The sequence below is a fragment of the Leguminivora glycinivorella genome, chromosome 11 (genome assembly GCF_023078275.1).
Source record: "Leguminivora glycinivorella isolate SPB_JAAS2020 chromosome 11, LegGlyc_1.1, whole genome shotgun sequence".
NCBI classification, from domain to species: domain Eukaryota; kingdom Metazoa; phylum Arthropoda; class Insecta; order Lepidoptera; family Tortricidae; genus Leguminivora; species Leguminivora glycinivorella.
This window is the reverse complement of record NC_062981.1, coordinates 15,622,534-15,644,785: the sequence shown is the minus strand read 5'-3', so window position 1 is coordinate 15,644,785 and position 22,252 is coordinate 15,622,534. Positions and strand designations below refer to the sequence as shown.

Sequence of the window (22,252 nt, the reverse complement as noted above, 5' to 3'; positions counted from 1 at the left end):
GGACTTGAATTTCTAAGCCTGAATGTGGTAACTGTACAAGTTAGCTATGTTAGCTAGTCATTAATATATTGCAGAGTTTTATATAAAGAATTTCACATTTTAAATATGAACAAATGTGAAAATAGTTGATAACCTGTTGTGATCTAGTGTATACATATTATAAGTATGTCATGTTCAGCTCTTGTAATGTTTGTGTAATAATTTTAAGTAAGCAATGATATACTTGATGTATAACTTAGAGAGAGTTGTGTAATTTCTATCATCAAAATACAACAAATGAATCAGTGAAGGCGAAGGTTATATTCCGAGAGATGTTAGGAATTGACAAATATTAATGATAATTAAATTAAATAGAGAAAGTGATACAAATGATGTATGTTTTAAGTTATTAATTTTAATGTGGTTGTCAAGTTATAAAATTTAATCATAGTTATGATAATAAGGTAAACAAGAGACTGACATGTGTTACATTAAATGCTGTCAGATATTGTACTTTTGAGTTTGCAGATAACAAGAAATACTGTTTTATGGTGTTTTCTTTTCAGTATATTGATAAGTGTAGTTATTTTCAAAAGTTCTGATTTTTATAAAAGTAATTATTGAGTGAAATGGAATCTGTTATACTAGTAAGATGTTGACAAAAATAATGAATGATAGATGCCTGAAATCATTCAGGGACTCAGGGTTGAGAGAAATAAATTACCTGTTTCATTATTATTTGTGATACCTACATAATCCTTGAAAGTGAATTTATATTAGAGAGTTTTTTTTTTATGAGTTTGAGTTTCTTGATTATTTGAGACAAAAATAATGTGTAATAATACAAAAGAAATGTAATAATGAGCCATATAAGTCAGTGAAAATAAGTACATATTTGTAGTAAATAAGTCTTAAGACTCTTAAGTGAATTCTATTGATCAGTGTATTCATGAAATGTTTTCGACGATTTGATATTAAACAGTGAGTTATAGAGGTCATGTAATGATGAACTAGAGAGGTGAATTAAACTTTATTATTATTTATCATTCAGATGCACAAGATATAAAAGTGAATGCAATAATGTTCTTGGTTATTTGATAAATTGAGGCAAAATAGTGATACTGAAAATACTAAGTAAGATATGTAAAATGGCACATACACCCAGCACAGTAAGACTTGCTTGTGAGTTGTGATTTATGATGATGAACAATAAGTTATTGACATGATTTGTGAGTTATATATTGATGTATAAAATGATTAACAGTGAGACAGGGGCCCATGAGTTGTGATCTCTGTATTAATATATTTGATATTTAACAGTGAGTCAATGACATGGGACCTGTGATCTATGTATTGATGTATCAGGTGATTAACAGTGAGACAGTGGCACATGAGCTGTGATCCCTGTATTAATATATTTGATATTTAACAGTGAGTCAATGACATGGGACCTGTGATCTATGTATTGATGTTTCAGGTGAATATGAGATGTTATGTACTGGATGGGGAGGTTCACACGGACACACTAGTGACTAGTGATGTTCGGAGTGAAATGTCATTCAGGTGAATATGTGATGTTATGTACTGAATGGGGAGGTTCGCACGGACACACTAGTGACTAGTGATGTTCGGAGTGAAATGTCATTCAGGTGAATATGTGATGTTATGTACTGAATGGGGAGGTTCGCACGGACACACTAGTGACTAGTGATGTTCGGAGTGAAATGTCATTCAGGTGAATATGTGATGTTATGTACTGAATGGGGAGGTTCACACGGACACGCTAGTGACTAGTGATGTTCGGAGTGAAATGTCATTCAGGTGAATATGTGATGTTATGTACTGAATGGGGAGGTTCACACGGACACACTAGTGACTAGTGATGTTCGGAGTGAAATGTCATTCAGGTGAATATGTGATGTTATGTACTGAATGGGGAGGTTCACACGGACACGCTAGTGACTAGTGATGTTAGGAGTGAAATGTCATTCAGGTGAATATGTGATGTTATGTACTGAATGGGGAGGTTCACACGGACACACTAGTGACTAGTGATGTTCGGAGTGAAATGTCATTCAGGTGAATATGTGATGTTATGTACTGAATGGGGAGGTTCACACGGACATGCTAGTGACTAGTGATGTTCGGAGTGAAATGTCATTCAGGTGAATATGTGATGTTATGTACTGAATGGGGAGGTTCACACGGACACACTAGTGATGTTCGGAGTGAAATGTCATTCAGGTGAATATGTGATGTTATGTACTGAATGGGGAGGTTCACACGGACATGCTAGTGACTAGTGATGTTCGCAGTGAAATGTCATTCAGGTGAATATGTGATGTTATGTACTGAATGGGGAGGTTCGCACGGACACACTAGTGACTAGTGATGTTCGGAGTGAAATGTCATTCAGGTGAATATGTGATGTTATATACTGAATGGGGAGGTTCACACGGACACGCTGGTGACTGGTGTTGTACGGAGTGAAATGTCATTCATGTTGATGTTATAGACTGTAGATGATACATAGACTGATTGAAAAGGACTAAGTTATATATAACTACATTAGAGATAAGTGTAGTGAAGGGTGAAAATGTATGATGCAATTTAGGTTGTTGAAGCAATTCGTTCATATTGGTTCTGAGTATTTTGTAATATATTTTAATATGCATAATGATGATGACTTGTGATATATTTGACAAAATAAAGTAATGTAAACTGCTGTACCAGACAGAGTTTGGGGACAAACTCCTAGATTTGTCAGGTTGGCCGAATATTAGATATTACGGATTATAAACGACATTTTAGGCAATAGTAATGTAATATGTATTTTCGAACGCACATTTAGTTTGTTTTCTTTAAATGACAAGTGAGTCATAGATATTGCCGCGGATTTTGAGGAGGCTTGACACTGACAGTTGTTGACGTCAGAGGTTTTTGCTTTGGAAACAAAAACGCCGGTTGTGTTATAGAGATTTTGTTGTCTAAATATTGTTAAACCTATATTATACCTACTTTTGTTCAATAAATATTGATTACAAAACAGTGTGTTTTCCATATCGTCTATTACTACTCATTCTGGTTTAACTGTAATTCTGTGTACAGGACATCAAAGGTCGACTTCTCTTCTTTCTGAACGAAACGTAACGTGCTGCTACTGCAGATATTTTATTGAGGATACATGCCTGCAGTAATTTGTATTCTTATTTAAAAGGAATTTAATCTTTATCTTATATCTAGTGTTTAGTAAACAATTTTAATGATTTAATTCAGTCACTAAATATACAAATATAATCAATATCAAATATGGTTCAGATCAGTTCAGTTAAATTCTATTTGTTGAATATGTGCCAAACATGTACCTTTGTTTTGTTGACGATACCATAAAAGATCTACCAATGTGTCAAACAAAAAAGAAAAAAGTGGTTGCTTAGCAACAATCGTTTTAAGATGTTTGTCATGTTTGTGGATTTCCCTAAACATTGTGCTAAACATTGGTGTCCTTAAACCTTAAATATTGTATGTAAGCAATTACCGTGTAAAACTCTGGAAGACAACAGTTATTCAGGGAATTTTATTACTCAGAATGGCACAAAGTTCTGTTTCCGTGCGAGATTACACTAGTAATTCCAACGACAACAGTTTGTCCACCAAAGAGTTTTTACAAAATGAGCAATCTTGTGAAAACTTTAAAGACAGTGACGATGAAATCAAGATGATATTGACTGAAATTAACAAGCTTTCTGGTGGCAACAACAACAACAGTCTGCTAGGTGACACAGACGATGTTGATGTGATACTCAAGAGAGCGGAAGACATTGCCTTTGAAACAGAGAACCTATTGAAAAGTAGTCCTATAGCATCCGTTCTAAACGCAGCGCCCGACGCTAGCAAGAATGAAGTACCAGAAATCAAAGTTACAAAACCAGCTGATGAGCTTAAGACTGAAAATAAAACTCCTGTGCATAAGGTAAGTTTTTTTAAATAATCTCTAATAATTTATTGAAGTCACTTTTACTTATATCTAACAATTAAAAATAAATAATTAAATACTGCCTAAGTATCTTGTACAATTTGTCACTTACACAAGCAAGCTTTGTAAAATTTGCCTATTTTAAAATTTTCTTATTTTTCTATGGCATACTCGTCTGTTCTTAAATAATAATAAATTCTCATTTTATTAAATGCAACATTAACCATGATGAATGATCTTCATGAGTGCCCGAAGTCCTGCTAAAGACTCCTTTGCCACAGAATCAATATATGATGTGGGCAAGATGAAACCATAGCGACCGGTGTCGCTCAGTTCAACAGTGTAACTGTACTTAATGCCTTGGGCCTTGGCCCAGTCGTCGGAGCCCCCGGAGGCTGGGTACAGGAGGCCGCTGGACGATCCTACTGAGTATTTGGAACCACCGGTTTCTTCAATAGCCTGAAAATAATATTGCAAATATTTGTAGATTACAGTTAAAGACTATCAAGTTAGCTGAAGCTAGCTTTTTTACATAAACAAATTGAAAGATAAATATAATGCAGGAGTAAAAAATGTACCAACAGTAAACTTAATAAAAAAAAAATTAAATTACAAAAACATTACATGTTCTCATATGGGATTCAAAAATTTTCATATTAAAAATAGAAATATGTGAAAATTTATTAACTTGATTAAAGTTCAAGTAAGTAGGTTTTCTAACAAAACAATTTGGGCAGCTATACATTATACTGATATAACATGACATTATATGTTTTACCATACATCATAATTACCTTAGCAATAGTTTTGCCGACTTCTTCAAGATCCTTGTAGTCTGGCGGCACCACATTGTCATAGCCCCAGGGGTACAGCAGGTACTGACCGTAACTGTGGTATGTCAGGTATGCCGAGAAGTTGGCACCACTGGCTTTGATGAAATCCTGAAGGGAAGATTTTTTCATAAGAATAATGCAGAATACAATATTTGCCACATAAAACTATAATATGCTATGTACTGTACTATAGCTGAGCATCAAACTAGAGGAAATTGTTATGTAATCTAATAATTTTACGACAGTAACAATTCAATAATTATAAGTATTGATAATAATCAATTATTGTTTTAAATATAGTGCATTGATAACAATCTTCGACAAAGACATGCACTTTCCAATTGAACCTAAGTATGCAATTTATATGAAAGCGCGCGCTGCAAAAGCGGCAGATATTTATCACCTGTTATCTTATGAAGTATGGGAAATTGGTTTTGTTATCTTAATAGTGGTTCTCGAATCTCGAGAGGCGTTTGAGAAAGCCTTAAACAGGGGACTCCAAACTTTATTGCCACAGGATCTGCTCTGCCACAGAAAATTCTCATGGGCCACTGTATTGTTTCTAGCGAGACACTTCCGCTCTCGCGCGGGTAGGACCGTAGGAGACTTTGCGCGCCTGATTTGGTCCGCTGGCCGATGTTAGACCCCTGTTCTAAAAGATACATATGGAACGTGTGAAAACAAGCGAAGCAACCTTGATTCTTTAGGGGAAGGGTTTGTCATGTTGATGGGTGACTTATCCGTGTTCTGTGTCCTTATTTGATGAATAGGGTACTCACAGAGAGGGCCTTAGATTCCGGTTCCGAGAAGGCAGTTCTGCCGCGGAAGGTTTCGCTGCAGGGGTTACTGGAAGCTCCTTTGCCTCCCCATCGGTATCTGTAAAGAATAGATGTTGAAATATTTCTTCTGAGCCCTTACATCGGTTGCATCCTCCGCTATTGCTCGCTCAGTGGCGAAGGTTACGCAACTGGCTCTGTCGCACCAATACGGAAGAGCGATAGAGAGAGATATCTAAAGTATGCTACGAAGCGTCAACTGACAGGCCCAAGAGTTCGCTTTCCTGCTTTACGTATTCTACTTTTTACGGTCTTCAGCATCCACACCAGTAAGACCATTAGCAAGCATATCATCTCTAGCAGATTTTATAGTGGGTATTATATTATAGGACGTTTAGAGAGGTTTCTGCCAAGTTATGGATGACGTCGATGTCAAAATCTCGCTGACTTTCTACAGACTCTACTATCTCAGAGCATAAAATACTATATATCGGTGGTTTCTAAATTACGGGTACCTACATCACAATCATATGCGTTGTTGCAGCGAATGTTTGTCTATACGGTCGGTGTGATATATTCTTTAAATTTTAGATTAGGTTTAGTACCCGAAGTTCCTGTTGAGATCTGTGCCCGAGCACACTCTAGCCCCGATGCTCTGTTTCCTGTTCTTCCGCCACAGCCGATCGGTTGTGTGCGTATACTCGTAGCCATCAGGGTTCACCACGGGCAAGAAATACCTGGAAAAATAAATTCATTGGTTTTATAGCAACCAGAAGGTTTCCCAAAACACACCTTTGGATGCAACCCTATTAATATCATTTGTTAGTCGTATACCTCGAAATCAAAAAATCCTTGTAGCTTTTCACCTATTCGCGTTTTGCCGCGATAGCGTATTTTGTTGTAGCGTGTAATATCGATAGTATATTTTGTTACTTGCATATATTATCAATAGATTTTTACAACAGTAGCAGATTTTAATGTAGCGTTTATCACTAATAGTCTATTCAGTTAGCCGCAAATATTTTTAGTCGCATTTTACCTGGGTCTCATACTATTGTATTAATGGTTTTAAAAAAAGGCTACATCACTGGGATATAATACGTGGTCAAATGGACATATATCAACATCAACATTTGCATTAGTAATATAATATTTTATTAGTAATATCAGTGATATGCACAACGAGGTTATAAATAACCAGGAGAAAACCTACAAATGCGAAATGCATTTGCAAAACAAAACTAAAGTGCTAAAAAAAAGGAAATATCACAATATCTAATAACGCATTACAAACAAATATCTATTGAGGTGAAAAGCGACTACAGTGAAAAAAGGCAGAATAATAAATATACTATGAATTTTATACACCATTGTAATTGGCGACCAAAAATCATACTACAAGAAAAAAATATTGTTCAGAAATTTTGAGATCGCGGCGAAACGCGAATAGGTGAAAAGCTACAAGGATTTTTTGATTTCGAGGTATACGACAAACAAATGATTAATATATCCAAATTGTGTTGCTGGACAGCAATGTTGAAAAATTAGCAGGTACCGTAGCTTCAAGGAATAAGGGAGGGATAGCAATAGCATTAGCACTATTTTACTTTTACCGAAGCATATGCGGCATATGCCCAAGTATGCATGCGTGGTGTGACTGTGGTGACTCGTCCGTATGCATAATCATGCAAGGTTGCAAGATCTTTCTTTGACGTTGTATACATTTTCTACGTTTGTGTATCGTCAATACTCAAGTATAGGTACGTCATGCCACGCCCGTCTCTTTAAGAACGGCGCCTCCCGCGAGTCCCGACATTATCGCATCGTACATAAATAATCAATAGGTATCAGATATCGGACCAGTCTGTGTTTTTGATGTCATCCGACTCCTCATCGAAGTTCTCCGCGAACTGGTTGATGAAATAGGTGACGGTCGCCGGACTGATCCACTCCCGGGCGTGAATACCGCCATCGATAAACACCGCCTTGTTTGTTGGCTTGCCGTCGGATATTCTTAACACCTAAAATATAGAATCAGTTGTAGGTAACTTTGCACCGACCAGAACTTAAACAGTTTGCCAAAGTGAAATGTCACCCCCACCCTGATGGGTGGCTCTACTTAATAAATCAATGTATATAGCTATCCATGCCGTAATCGGCAACGGCGACCCTAGCTAGTTACGTTACGAGCGTGTGCTCGGATATGGCTTGCAGATTAGTCTTGAAAACTCTGTCGCACGTGGGGCAGTAAAGTTGTCCAGAGCCATTGTAGGTGTAATAAAATTCTGTTTTGTCAGAAAAAACCATATTTGGACTTTATGTAGGTATCAATCACTCAATCGTAGCACTCAATTTGGTATGTATTAAGAAATTTCCATTCTAGGTTACCCGATGATTATTAGCTGCTTAGTGGATTTAGATACATTTTGTATAAATTCCAAGATTCTTAGTATCGCTTAAAAGCAATTAGATCTTAAAAGGATCATTATTGACTCGCGAGATCACGATCTTGAAACGAGTACCCGCATGTCATTATAAGCAGTAAATAGAAATACCTTCAAATCACGACCTTCATGAGATTTTCCGATTGACTTCGTGCTAATCAGAGTCGGATACGTTTTAGCTAGATATTCCATAAATCCGTGAATGTCCTCCAGCCTGTGATACTGTTTCCAGGTCATGCGATGTCCTGAAAACAAAAAACATACTTAGTCTTAAAATCCTTATCAATATTAAAGGTGTCGAACGAGTTCTATCACACTTGCAGTTAGTTACAAAGTCATGACTTGCCGGACAATTGGGTCAGTGGAACAGAACATGCAACCACAGGCAATATTTTAGGTGTTTTTAGACACAGTAGCTCGAGCCTTATTATCTTTACATCAAGTGATTATCTCCTTTATCTTATTCGATGTTTTTCATTTATATATTCCTTATTGTTCATAATGTAAAGCTGTTTTTGCAAATAAAAGTTCGAATAAAACTTTGTAAATAAACACTCGATGCGACTCATGATCGTGCTAGCTGAATCGTGCAGTTGTGTCTAGCAACGAACCCCAATGGGCTTCCGGCCAATATTCCATGGGTATATTAAGAGAATTATACCCCATATAGGCACCCACTAAACCTAGTCGGCGATGGGAGGCCCTGTAACGCCAAAAAGTGTAAGCTCTAGCTGCAACAGAACGATATGGACCCATCGAATATTGGTAATGTAATGGTTCCCGGCGAAAGTACAAGCAATCTTTGGCCAATGAATAAAGTTTCCGGATATTTAGGCAAGGCTCTTAAATTAATGAATTGATGAATTCTATCATGGCAGCTTTAGTTTTGCGTTATTTTCTATGATAAACAATGATCAGTAAAGTCCATACCTCTTCTATCGTGAAGCTCCATCTCCTCAGGGCTAAGAGGCGGGTTCTCTTCATCGATTCTCTTCTGTAAATCCTCAATGATGACAACATACGAGATGTTTTCCCGCTTGAAAATCCTCGTCACCTCATCTATTGCGTCTTGCCGGACAACTACGTCGGCGGACGAGTGATCGCCTCCCCATGTTGAGAGCACTGTAATTATACAAAAGGCCATTAATAGTTATTTGTTATACAAGGGGGCAAAGTTGTATTTTAACGCCGAGTGTGGAATTGAAAAACGAGCAAGTGAAAGGATTCTATAGTTGAACCACGAGCGAAGCGAGTGGTTCGAGAATAGAATCCTGAACTTGCGAGTTTTTTAACACACGAGAAGTAAAATACATTTGCACCCGAGTGTAACACAAAACTTTTCCCCTCACTATAGCGAGGAAACAACAACGCAAAAAATGCGTTTATCACTGCTTCTAGTAGTTCCACAGGTGGTAAATCATCTTTATTACTAGATTCACCTACTTTTATCAATTTTAAAGCAGTTAATTTGACTTTATTCAAGGTCAAATCACTTTACCCACTAGTGGATAAAATGCGTTTTTACCCGCTGGTATTAAAGGACAAAACACGTGTTTCCGAGCTAGTGAGGGGAAAAAAGATTTATTGCATTGCTGCAAATTGTTTTACGTACCTTACATTATTTAAAATATTGTATGCTAATGTGCAAAATGCGTCTAATCGTGACTTTAACTACTCAACATGTCAGGGTTACAATTGGCATTAATGATTACTTGGTGTACTTTTCAATATGCAAACTTTACATAGTAGAAAACGTAATTACTTACGGTTTCTACGTCTAAGTCTCGTTATAATACCACGAACTCCAGTCCTGTTTGTACTGATTTTCCACACCTGAGCTCCAGTATAGTCGACTCTGACTTCATTCTTTGTCACATCACCTATCTTCGGTATTAAAACTGCTGGTTGCTCTTCTATCACGGGATCTGCGGGTGCAACTGCAGCTTCTTGTGACTCTGTTTTTGTAGGTTCAGATTCGTTTGGGCTATCTAATTTGATAGAAGCTTCATTGGGTAAATCAGAATTTTCCGGTTTTTCTTCAATGGGGTTTACAGCATCAGGTTTAATAGCTGGTTCTGCGGCTACGGGTTCGACTTCTGGTTTCACGGGTGTTTCATGAACTTTGTCAACTATGGAGCCTACAGGCTCAGCAACGGTGCTTGTTATTTCTAATACAGAATTTTTCGGTTTTTGTTCAATGGGGTTTACATTATCAGGTGTAATAGCTGGTTCTGCTGCTACAGGTTTCAGGTCAACTTTGTCATGGAGCCAACAGGCTCAGCAATGGTGCTTGTTATTTCTAATACAGAATTTTCCGGTTTTTGTACAATGGAGTTTACATCATCAGGTTTAATAGCTGGATCTGCTGCTACAGGTTCGACTTCAGGTTTCACGGGTGTTTCGTCAACTTTGTCAACTATGGAGCCTACAGGCTCAGCAATGGTGCTTGTTATTTCTGATACAGATGGTTGAGCTTGATAAGTTAATGCATCTTCTGTGTTAGATGGCTGTCGAACACTGTTTTTCGCCGGGTATTCTAAAAAAAATAGACATCCTTAGCTTTCAAGAACTAAATTTAGAGAATTATATCCGCAATTTCAAGTCATAAAATAAGCTTTTCAATATATTAACTAATAGTTCTTCTACAAAAAAAAGATTGATCGTAAAACCCAGTCTTGTTATAAGTCAGATTTTAAATATAATTAACAGTTGCTAGCGCTAATACTCGTAACGTGAGTATACCTAATATTTTACATAAATATTTTTCTTTTCTTTTTTAAGATCCTATTCCCTCCTAATAACGCCCTTATATGCCCTTATTCAATTGATTACAAACTCTCACTTTTTTTAAAATATTATTGATTATTAATAAAAGCTTACAAGACCTAAGTAGGTATATGCCAATGTAAATGGCGTTGTCTTTACCTAACTCACCCGGAAGGAACTAAACACATTAAAACCCCGGCCGAGTTCAGTGATTCTGGATTTGCCTTGGTACGTGAGCGAAATCTAAACCAATTCCGGTAGTAACAAAATCAAGTTCTGCACCTAACTGTTAAGACAAGATCGGGTGGGCAGTGGAAAAGCACGGGTCTCTCGCCCTCGGTGTTGCATATTTATGAGACGCTCACCAGGCTTTTATTTTATTAAAGCGGTAAACCTATTTAATGTGAGAAGACTGAGAGAGCGACCTTTCATTACAGTTGTAACCAATAAAAAAAAAACCGGCCAAGAGCGTGTCGGGCCACGCTCAGTGTAGGGTTCCGTAGTTTTTCGTATTTTTCTCAAAAACTACTGAACCTATCAAGTTCAAAACAATTTTCCTAGAAAGTCTTTACAAAGTTCTACTTTGGTGATTTTTTTCATATTTTTTAAACATATGGTTCAAAAGTTAGAGGGGGGACGCACTTTTTTTCCTTTAAGAGCGATTATTTTCGAAAGTATTAACATTATCAAAAAATGATTTTAGTAAACCCTTATTCATTTTTAAATACCTATCCAACAATATATCACACGTTGGGGTTGGAATGAAAAAAAAATATCAGCCCCCACTTTGCATGTAGGGGGGGTACCATAATAAAACATTTTTTCCCATTTTTTATTTTTGCACTTTGTTGGCGTGATTGATATACATATTGGTACCAAATTTCAGCTTTCTAGTGCTAACGGTTACTGAGATTATCCGCGGACGGACGGACGGACGGACGGACGGACGGACGGACGGACGGACGGACGGACGGACGGACGGACGGACGGACGGACGGACGGACGGACAGACAGACATGGCGAAACTATAAGGGTTCCTAGTTGACTACGGAACCCTAAAAACATGTAGTTTCAGTTTCTGAACGGGATGGTGAATAACGGTCCACCTTCTTTAAGTTAGCTCAGAAAATGGTCTTGGTATAGTATACCTATACCTAGGTCTAGTAAATTTCGTGGTCAATGGAACTGATCTCTCTCATAAACGAACCCAACTAAAAAAGTAAAGGTAATAGTTTACAAATAATTATAATAAGTACAGTACATATCTCTATTGACTTTTTTAAATTAAAAATATCTACCGCTGCCGCACTTAATTGTTGTACGAAAGCATCTAAATCATCTACTTAATATAGATTTTAAAAAGCTATTACAGAATTTGATGTTTTTGACACGTACAGTTAAGTTGCTCATCGTATAAAATCTGAGGTTACGGAGACTCTTGCGCAGGTGAATGACTTTGACAATATATTGATTTAAACTAATCGACGTCTTTGACCTAAACTACAGTATATGTATAATATAGAATACTATACTATCGTACAATATGGCCACTCCCGCTCCCCGCTGAAAGTGCCGCCCACCCGCTCTCGGATACCTCACGGTTACCGCCTGTCAAAAACGCGACCAGTCGACCTGTCATACCTCACTCATTCAAGTATTGGTAATACGCGTTTACCTACACGAGGTTAGACTGTGTGCGTAGGAAACGCGCCTCTTTCATATATATATGTATTTGAACCCCATTGTCCGAGGTGTGCCTAAACTTTAACGCGGTGTCTAAAAGAGATATTCTAACGTGGAAAAGCACGGAGAAAGTCATTAAACATGTCACAGGTAAAGTAAAGGCTACATTTGAATATTTTACTAAGTGGCGTAAATTAGTATGCCGACCGCGGGCGCTCGCAAATCGATTCAGAATTAGAGTGCACCATTGGTATTGGTATTCGAGCTGGCGGCCAACACTTTTACCTTTGATTTATTGAGGAGCTACAACTAATTTTAATTAATTATTGTTATTTTATTAGACAGATTTTTGCTATAGTACTTTGGTCTATGGGCAAAGCAGGATCCTTTTTGTTTCTTCTTAAGTTCCTTAATTATTTTTCTCAGTATTTTTTCTGCTATTATATATAGGTTAATATGACGAGTGTTTTTTTTCTCGGACAATTGATAATTTCATCGACAAAGCGTTGCTTTTAGTTTCAGCAATCAAAAGAAGATTATGTTTATGGTTGTAAAATAAAAGATTACCGCTATTGAAATTTTCCTTTAATGGCGATAATCTATGTTTAAAAGTATTGTTACCACACCAACTGGTAATGGCCCTCTTGATACTTCAAAAACGAATAGCAAAGTTGCATTTAAGTAATCCACAAGAGTGCAAAGTAATTTCATACATATTTTAACTTGACGCCCATGCAAAGCTGGCTTGAAGAATTGACGTTTAATTGATGACAATGATGACTTTGAGTCAAAAATGTTTAATAAATTCTCGAATGTGATCTTTGAAAGTGAAAATGTTTGTGTTTCACTCGGTCACAAAATTTCCCTAGCAATCTTCAAGATTCCACATTCTGGAGTTTTATTGGAATCTTTCGCTTACTCGAGTATCAATATTGGCACGTGCGGTTAAACAACAACTTTGCCCCCTGTAAATAAATAACCTATTGTTTGTGTGGTATCCATTCAAAGGTAGAGTCACGTAATAAATTAAATAACAAGAATCAGCTAAGTATGAGTTCTCTAATGTCTATTGTGAATAATTAATATTAAAAAAAAAACTAAAATATTTTTGGACATATCGCACGTATCTGCTTGATAAATAATTAAATTTACTTATTTTAGACATGGTTGGGTTATGACAGCAAGTACCTAAGTTAATGGTCAGTATGACCAAAATCACAATAATATAAGTACAATAGAATTTAAATACTATAAAAGCTTCTTCAATAACTTAAACCCGCTTACAAAATTCAGTTCACCAGATAAAATTTGCAAAGTTCTTAACAGAACAATACAGTACCTTAAACAGTTATTTATGAATAAATTTTATTACCTTGTCCCGGAGCGAGTTTGTTGATAAACGGAGTGGCCAGGGCCCCCGAGGCCGCGAGAAGCACGACCAGCAACGTCCACGACTCCATGGCTACTGACAGCTCTTGGCAGTGACCGCTTGCGCCCGCGCCGTAACTTGGAGGCTTTTCAATATCAAGTGGTTTCGGTGTCATTGTTATTCAGCGTGATGTGATGTACAGTCAGCAACAAAGCTACGTACAGCCAAAGTGCCAAAATATTTATACAGAACTTTGTTTCCTGGAGATTAAGGTGTGTATACATGTTTTGCTACTTTGTATTCACAGCTATGTTGTTGACTGTATGGGGGCTTTTCAATATCAAGTGGTTTTGGTGTCATTGTTATTCAGCGTGTGATGTATTTGGGAGTAGTCAATTTTCTAATTTTAAATTTTCTAATGATGTCGATCTAGTTTATAATTAAGATGCCACAAGGTAAAGCAGCAAGGGACCGATTTTAGATCGTCGATAGCTATTAGCGTATTCGTCTAATGCGTTCAATAGTAGCTCTACAAATAGCCGTTTAAATTCTACCCATATAATAAAAAAGAGTAATTAATTCCACTAGATTCCCAATCTATCTCTCTTGTATTAAAAAAATACGATTTTGGGCGTTTTCTACAGATTTTCTGGTGACTTGTGCGCTCGAAATCAACAGTCGAACCCTAGAAGCTCATTGCCAAGGCCGCAATTCTAATCTTGCCACTAAATAGTGGTAGCAGCAGTCTTCGTAGCCTATAGACGCCTACAACTCCATAGGTGTTAGGTACACGCGCGTCGCCGACCCTAAAATCCCACACCCTCGTTGCCTTAACCTCTGGCAACCTTTACTAACTTACAATTTTGCTCAAGAATATTTTCGAAATCTAAATCTCATTTTCATTTAATGGCATTTGGGGCGTAGAATTTTAGTTTTTCAGCTTTGGCTTCCTTGCATAACTGACAACTAACTAGACAAAATAAGGTGGAGGATTAGCGTAAAAATAGAACATAAGGCAACATTTTGTATATTTTTACATCACATCATATATTTAGACATGGTAGGTCAGGTAGGTACGTAGCAATAAATATTAATACGTACCTAAAAATTTTGATTGATTCACGGTTATTTTTCATTATACTATAAGTCTAATTTCTTCTTACTTACTTGACCGGGAACGAAACAAAACATAATCACGGTCTATATCCCGGTCGGTATAAGTCTAATAGGTACCTAGTTTAGTTTAGATACCTACCCTTTAATTTTCTTGTGTTTTTTTGCTAATATTGAAGTTTTCCGATGTTAATGTCCATTTCGGAACCAGAATGACAACAACGTAATGAGGTGCCCGCTCGGTCACTGCCCCCAGTTGCAGTTATTTAACACTGTTCACTGTTGACAATCTTCTCAGGAACGGGTTTTTCTTCTTTTTCGTATTTTTAATATTAGATGAAACCTGATAGAAAAACTGTTTGCTCTGAATATAGTTCATGTTACGGTAAAATGGTGTTAGGCTTCGAGTTACCTACTCACTTTTAAGTTTAAATTTTTATTACATAATTGATTTAAACTTCATTGCACAAATTTAAGTACATAAAAAGAGGAAAGAACTTAACGCCATGGTTTTGTAGGTATTTAATTGTGTTACATAGGTAATTACTTATATTAGTTCATCGATCGATGTATTTCAAATGGGATTTCTTTACATGATGATTTACCTTATTAGGTGATATTATAATATACAATATTACCTAATAGCAGACGAAAATAAGGATATTAGGTTACTTGCAATACATTGCATTATTTTAGGTAGGTATTTGTCATGCAGTAATAAAAGGATTTACCGAATTGTTCACAATAATGAGTGTACAGTCAAAGAAAATAAACTGGGGTAATTCAGAAGTTAGAATAAGCTTTACTTTCCGCATTAGGCTAGGTAACCATTAATTTGTATGTAGATACCCTTTCATAATTGATTGTGGATATCTTTACTTTTACAGGTGGTTAAGCAGACTAGTAAAGAAAACGAAACACGACGGAAGCCCAAAGCGAGGCCTTATTCAGCCGGCGTCATCGATTCCAAGAAAAGAGAGTCCGCGAAAGTCGCCAGGTTCGTCACAAATTCACCAAAACGTGCCGCAACTTGCAAACACGAACATGTCATTGAGGAGCTAAAAGACACCACTGAAAGAGCCAAAAGCCTGGAGCTCGCCAACGTACAATTGACGGATGACAATAAAGTTTTAAGAAAACAATTAGAAAAAGTAAACGAAGAAAAGCATGTTGCTGATCTCAAGTTAGTAGAATGTGAAAAGTTTATAGGACGATTAGGGAAAGAATATGAGAATAGAAATGCTGAATTGAAAGCAGTGAGACAAAATGAGAGCAAATTGATGGCGGAGCTGCAGAGGGAACGTAATGAGAGGAAGAATTTGGCGTTGCAGCGAGATAAGGACTCTGCTATTACTCAGGATTTGCAGAGGCAGGTCAAGGAAATGGAGATGATTTTGAGGAGGAAACATCCGGACTCTGTTTCAGCGTTAATAGGTTAGTATTCAAAATATTATTGTGTACGGCTGTGCTAAGAGATAAGTATCTAACTGAATTTTATTGGTTTGATATTGAAATTTAAATTAGAAAAAAATGCGCGTCATCATTAGTGACTTTAAAGACTCCTAAGCTTTGAAGGTGTCTATAAGGTTTGTAGCATTTAAGTCTTAAGAGCTTTTAATAAACTAGATCCTAAGGTCAACAGAAGTAAAAAAAAGAGGCCAAGTGCGAGTCGGACTCGCCCACTGAGAGCTCCGTACTTTTTAGTATCCTGAGATACATGAGATACAGCGTGGTGACGTGACCGGGCGGACGGATATCTGAGTCTTAGTAATAGACTTACGTTTTTACCCATTGTGTACGGAACCCTCAAATTTACCAAACCGACACCGTCAAATTAAGGGTTAAAAATAAATAATATCTGCCTATAAAGCTCGTTGTTTGAGCTCTTAAAGCTTGACACAGGCCTTCGAGGTTTAGGGGGCTTGAGCTCTCTATGAAGCCCGAGTCTTAAAGACTCACTCTTAAGAGCTCATAAAAAGCTTGAGTCGTTAAGGTTCTGAACCGTTTCTGAGCTAAAACCTTTAACGCTTGAGTCTTTAAAGCGTGAACCTTTAGGGTTTGCAACTCTTTAAGGTTTAAAAGTCTTCAAGACTAGTCTTATAACAACACTATTAGTGACTCGATCCATACTTACTCCTACCAAACGTGTAGGTAATTTATCTGGCAAGAACGAATATAGTAGGCGAATATGTAAGTAGTAGGCTAAAATTACCTTTCGCGGCTTCTAAAAGTTTAAGCAAACTGTAGATTGAATAACTATATCCTTTTTTCAGTTGCTTCAAAATCGTCAACTGTCGAGGATAATAAAAAAAAGTTATTAGAAGAGCGTATCGCGCGTTTGGAGCAAGAACTGAAAGACAAAGAAACGCATTTCCAGGGAATTCTGCTGACCCTCCAAGAAAAGTTTGGTGACATGAAACAAAAGTACGAAAACCACATTATAGACGTAGAACGTCAATTAATGGAGGACCGAAAAGTGAATACTGAATTGAAAAATAAGCTAAATAAGCTTAATTTGGTGGATACAGCTTCTCAAACTGTGCCTAGAGGTTTTCATACTGTTAGTACGCAGACGGTTCTCAAACCTGACAGGGCGTCTTCGGCCGTGAGCAGGATGACGCAAAATTCGGCGCTGCTTATAAACAGACTGAAGGAGGACAGTTATCTTTGTGCTACTATAAAGGGTCTGCAGGCGGAACTGACGGCCAAACAGAGGACTATTGCTAAGATAAATCGGGAAACGGAAGAACTGAGGAAGAATTTACGCAGTCTGCAGAAGGAAAAGGAAGGTGCGTTTTATTTCATTACTTGTACCTATATGTAACATGTTTAGTTTCATCTCGTATATATCTATATTGGCGAAAAACCTGTACTTAACGTTTAGTAGGGACATCACCACGGAAACTCACTTTATAATATTGACCAAATAGGCCTTAGGCCGATAGTCCACTATCATATGTTTATGATAGAAATATGATCATAGGCATCAACATGCCGTCCTTTTTCGTCACGTTGGAGAAAAAGGGAGGCATACAGACCTATGATCATATTTCTATGATAAACATATGACAGTGGACAACCGGCCTTAGTCCTACCTAGTTGTTGTTACCTTTTTCTTTTACTGTTTAGGTATTTAAGCTTTTACTTACGTGTGTTACAATCCTTTACCTTTTACTTATCATTAAATAACTGTAGATGACTGTTTACCTACTTCGCGAGGGCATACGGCTCATACGGGCATGGGCATCTGAAATGGTGTCATCAGCAGTACCGCTGTTAGTCAAGCGTGCAGTCTATAAGACCAAACGCGCATGTGATACGGACTCGTCATCATCGACCAATTGCGTTTTAGCGTTCCACCAAAACGCAACAACTAAAAATGTACAGTCCACTACAAAGACATGTATCCATTTTTTCACCTTATTGCACTGTATTAAGGTGAAAAAGTGTATACATATCTTTGTAGTCGACTGTACCTACAATAAAAATTACGGAAATTGCGCTTTATCCTTACGTTTAAAATCTTGTATGCTTTATTTTATTCCAGTGCTCCTCCATTTGAATCCTCAAAAGAAACCAGGCTACAGGCCAAGCGCGAAATCAGCCGAGAACATTCTAGTCAAAGTGACATCCGAAATGGAAGCGGAACTATCAGAGAGTAAAAACATCAAGAGGTGCTGATGCAGGAAAGAAGCAGTTTGCTCGACTCGCTCAAGCGGACCAATGAGGAGTTTATACTGCTTAAGAAGAAAAGGATTCAGGATGTGAGTAGAAAAGTTTATCAGACCCCATTTTGCGACCACAATAATAAGAGCAATAGCCACGGAGCGTAAACTATTCCATATGTATACACTTGAGTACCTGCGGGCTCTCACTTGCGTAGGTAGTATATCTCACTCATTTAGGGCCAGTTGCATCAACCACATTTGACAGACACATCATCGTCACGCAGCAGACGTATATGGAACTTCCCATACAAATCATACAATAAAATTTAACGAACGCTTTAACCACACCTCGGACACTGGCGATCAAATATATGAAAGAGGCGCGTTCCTAGCACACAGTCTAAGCTCGTGTAGGTGAACGCGTATTACACTTGTATGAGTGACATATGACAGGTCGACTGTTCGCGTTTTTGACAGGCGGTAACTGTGAGGTAACCGAGAGGGGGTGGGCGGCACTCAGCGGGGAGCGGGAGTGGCCATACTGTACGATAGTACTCTTTATTATACTGTGCTTTAACAGTGAGAGACTGTTTGATGCAACCGGCCCTGAATCTTCCGTAGTGCGACAGGGACATTAGTTGTTCGTTCGTCAATTTTGCCTTATTTCAATGGGTTGTCTAAAATGTATATGTTACTTTTACTACTACTGCGTATAGAGGCTATATCAATATCTCTTCTACAATCCTTTAGTACCTAGTAGGGAAGTACTAATTAAGCTTATTAATTGCCCATTATTAATCACTTAATAAAATATTGCATCAAGTTGCATCATACACTAATCGCAATTAACTCGGGAAAGCGTCTTAACTTTACCTATTGTTTTGGAACGTCTTATACGTTCTCATGTTACCAGAAGATTATTTGTTCGTATCGCTATACCAAATACTTCCGTATAGATATAGATCTACTTAAGAAAAAAATGTACCCACCTCGGAACTATCAAGAAAAATGTATGGTCGTCTAGGTGGCGTTATAGAGGCGTTATACCTTTGGTTGATTTTCGGCTAGATGGAGCTAGTATTAATATTTGACAATTTTAACACATATCGAGTTAAGAATATGGGCCAAATGGAGAGATGGCAGTTTATCACAGTGCATAAATAAAAATAAAATAATAAAAAATAAAAATTGTTTATTTCGGACCAATTAAAAATCCATAGACCTTGTTAGTATAGACTTAATATCTAGGTTGTTAGTTACTTAATATCCTAAGAGTAGTTTTACAACTATATTTTAAAATTAAATTAACTAGACTAAACTAAATTAACTAAACATGTATGCGACATGCATAAACTGCCATTTCTCCATTTGGCCCATACATTACATATTTTACTTTGACATTAATCCATACTAATATTATAAATGGGAAAGTGTGTGTCTGTTTGTTTGTCCGTCTTTCACGGCAAAACGGAGCGACAAATTGACGTGATTTTTTAAGTGGACATAGTTGAAGGGATGGAGAGTGACATAGGCTACTTTTTGTCTCTTTCTAACACGAGTGAAGCCGCGGACAAAAGCTAGTTCTCTATTTACTCGATCCTAGGTTATCTATACGAATAAATTGTTGGAGCGTCGTTATACTTTAGTTATACTAATACTACCAATAGTATCTTTCGCTCGAGAACGCCAACTAACAAGATTTTTCATTTGTAGCTCCACACTCTTCAACTAGCCCACGAAAAAGAGCTGATGCAGATGAACATGCAGGTCTACCCCTTGCAAGAAGAGATCAAGCTCCTCACCAGAACCGTGGAAATACTCCAAGAACGTGTCAGGACTGCCGACGACAAGCTTGTGAAGTACCAGGCTAACGCTAAAGAGTATGACGTGCATGCGGCCGGTGACAACCCTAGTTTCAGAAATAGGAAGGATACTGCGCGCTGATTTGGTTTGAAGGAAAGAGTTTTAATGTTAAATGAAATGTAATGTGATAACGTTTGTGCCTCGAAAAAGTACCAGTGATCGACGGTGTCAGACCAATCTTAAGTCATTGTCAATAATGTGGCCTTCTGTGTCATGTCGGGTCATTAGCGTGTCGAGAATTGATACTTTCATCTTATGTACATTACAGCTGAATTAAATGTCGCTATCCTAAGTTAGTGTTGAGGGTTTATATATAACTATAAAAACAAACATTCCATTTGACCCGTCTGATACCGATGTTAAATAGGGACCGAAAACTGAATAGCACCATTTAGTTCAGTTGATATCGTAGATTTAAAAAACGTATTACAGATTAGTCTACTTTTCAAACGGTTTAAATGAAATAAATACGTATTTTTCGTGTTGTGTTAGTTGATATTGCTTTTAATCGGTATTTTAATCATAGCACAAGTGCTCGTGCCTTCAAGTCGTATCTTATTTTACATTAAACTATAAGATTAATATGTATGTATTAGGTAATTATAGTCATTAATAGCTTGGGACCATTGTCGATGATTTGGAGTGCAAATAAAAAAGAAGAATTATGGAGTATTAATACTCGTATGAGTAACGGTTTATCATATAAAATTGTGTTCAACACCGATAGCATGGTCGCGCGATAAATGATAAAACATCAGGCCGTCTCTATCGCACTATTAAATAGTACAAAATTATTTTTCTCAAACATGCAATGAAATATTGTCTTTACGTTCCTTAAAATGGGCTGGGAAGTTTCGCTTTTTGGGCGCAACAACTCGAGAGGACTGTAAAGGGATTTCATATTATTTTTCAGGCCTAGGCCTGCAAAGTAACTTTTTTTTATAAAATATTGTCCTTTAGAGCATTTTTTTTATTTCATTGTATGTTTGAGAAAAGCACTATACATGCCTCGGCGATATACCCACTTGGCCGGAAATCCTCATTTTCCCGGCCTCTGATGTAATGTACTATTGTAAGCCCGATGTTTTATCGTTGGTCGCGCGATCGCTTGCCTGCCAGGTTTAAGGTATAATTATATCTAAGCGTGGATTTTAGAAATAATAAACGTAAAATGGTTATTTGGATGATGGATGTTAAATAGGGTGCCCTCGGTATTTAGGGTACCTACGCTACAAATATATTTTTCCCCTCACTAGCTCGGAAACACGTGTTTTGTCCTTTAATACCAGCGGGTAAAAACGCATTTTATCCACTAGTGGGTAAAGTAATTTGACCTTGAATAAAGTCAAATTAACTGCTTTAAAATTGATAAAAGTGGGTGAATCTAGTAATAAAGATGATTTACCACCCGTGGAACTACTGGAAGCAGTGATAAACGCATTTTTTGCGTTCTAGTTTCCTCGCTATAGTGAGGGAAAAAGTTTTGTGTTACACTCGGGTGCAAATGTATTTTACTTCTCGTGTATTAAAAAACTCGCAAGTTCAGGATTCTATTCTCGAACCACTTGCTTCGCTCGTGGTTCAACTATAGAATCCTTTCACTTGCTCGTTTTTCAATTCCACACTCGGCGTTAAAATACAATTTTGCCCCCTTGTATAACAAATAACTATTAAGAAATCGTATCGTGGTTTGACATTATGTGCAGTAGATAAGCAAAGAGATAGAGTGTGCCTGCTCGTTCACTGAAAAGATCGCTCCCAACTAGCACGATCTCCAAAGTG

At 37.3% G+C, this 22,252-nt stretch overlaps 2 protein-coding genes across 2 annotated transcripts; one reads left to right on the top strand and one right to left on the bottom strand.

Moving 5' to 3' along the window:
• The first annotated feature begins 3,404 nt into the window (after window positions 1–3,404).
• LOC125230833 (centrosomal protein of 162 kDa) lies at window positions 3,405–20,457 on the top strand. Its single transcript, XM_048136062.1, has 5 exons — window positions 3,405–3,952; window positions 15,827–16,373; window positions 17,213–17,728; window positions 18,487–18,703; window positions 20,321–20,457. The coding sequence occupies exons 1-4, from the start codon at window positions 3,569–3,571 to the stop codon at window positions 18,618–18,620; spliced, it is 1,581 nt and encodes a 526-aa protein (XP_047992019.1). The 5' UTR covers window positions 3,405–3,568; the 3' UTR covers window positions 18,621–18,703; window positions 20,321–20,457.
• LOC125230832 (carboxypeptidase A1-like) lies at window positions 3,947–13,969 on the bottom strand. Its single transcript, XM_048136061.1, has 10 exons — window positions 13,830–13,969; window positions 10,278–10,544; window positions 9,775–10,146; window positions 8,939–9,130; window positions 8,120–8,253; window positions 7,425–7,585; window positions 6,170–6,301; window positions 5,568–5,664; window positions 4,750–4,896; window positions 3,947–4,414 (listed from the first exon to the last, which is right to left on the bottom strand). Exons 1-10 carry the CDS (start codon window positions 13,915–13,917, stop codon window positions 4,175–4,177), a joined length of 1,830 nt encoding a protein of 609 aa, XP_047992018.1. The 5' UTR covers window positions 13,918–13,969; the 3' UTR covers window positions 3,947–4,174.
• Window positions 20,458–22,252: the final 1,795 nt, after the last annotated feature.

Excerpts from the sequence above, each read along its gene's own strand:
- LOC125230833 (XM_048136062.1), top strand. The coding sequence starts at position 3,569 with ATGGCACAAAGTTCTGTTTCCGTGCGAGATTACACTAGTAATTCCAAC. Across the intron at positions 3,953-15,826 it reads ATAAAACTCCTGTGCATAAG|GTGGTTAAGCAGACTAGTAA; the intron begins GTAAGTTTTTTT and ends TTACTTTTACAG. Across the intron at positions 17,729-18,486 it reads TCTGCAGAAGGAAAAGGAAG|TGCTCCTCCATTTGAATCCT; the intron begins GTGCGTTTTATT and ends ATTTTATTCCAG.
- LOC125230832 (XM_048136061.1), bottom strand. The coding sequence starts at position 13,917 with ATGGAGTCGTGGACGTTGCTGGTCGTGCTTCTCGCGGCCTCGGGGGCC. Across the intron at positions 5,665-6,169 it reads GATCTCAACAGGAACTTCGG|ATACCGATGGGGAGGCAAAG; the intron begins GTACTAAACCTA and ends TATTCTTTACAG. Across the intron at positions 4,415-4,749 it reads TCGGCAAAACTATTGCTAAG|GCTATTGAAGAAACCGGTGG; the intron begins GTAATTATGATG and ends TATTATTTTCAG.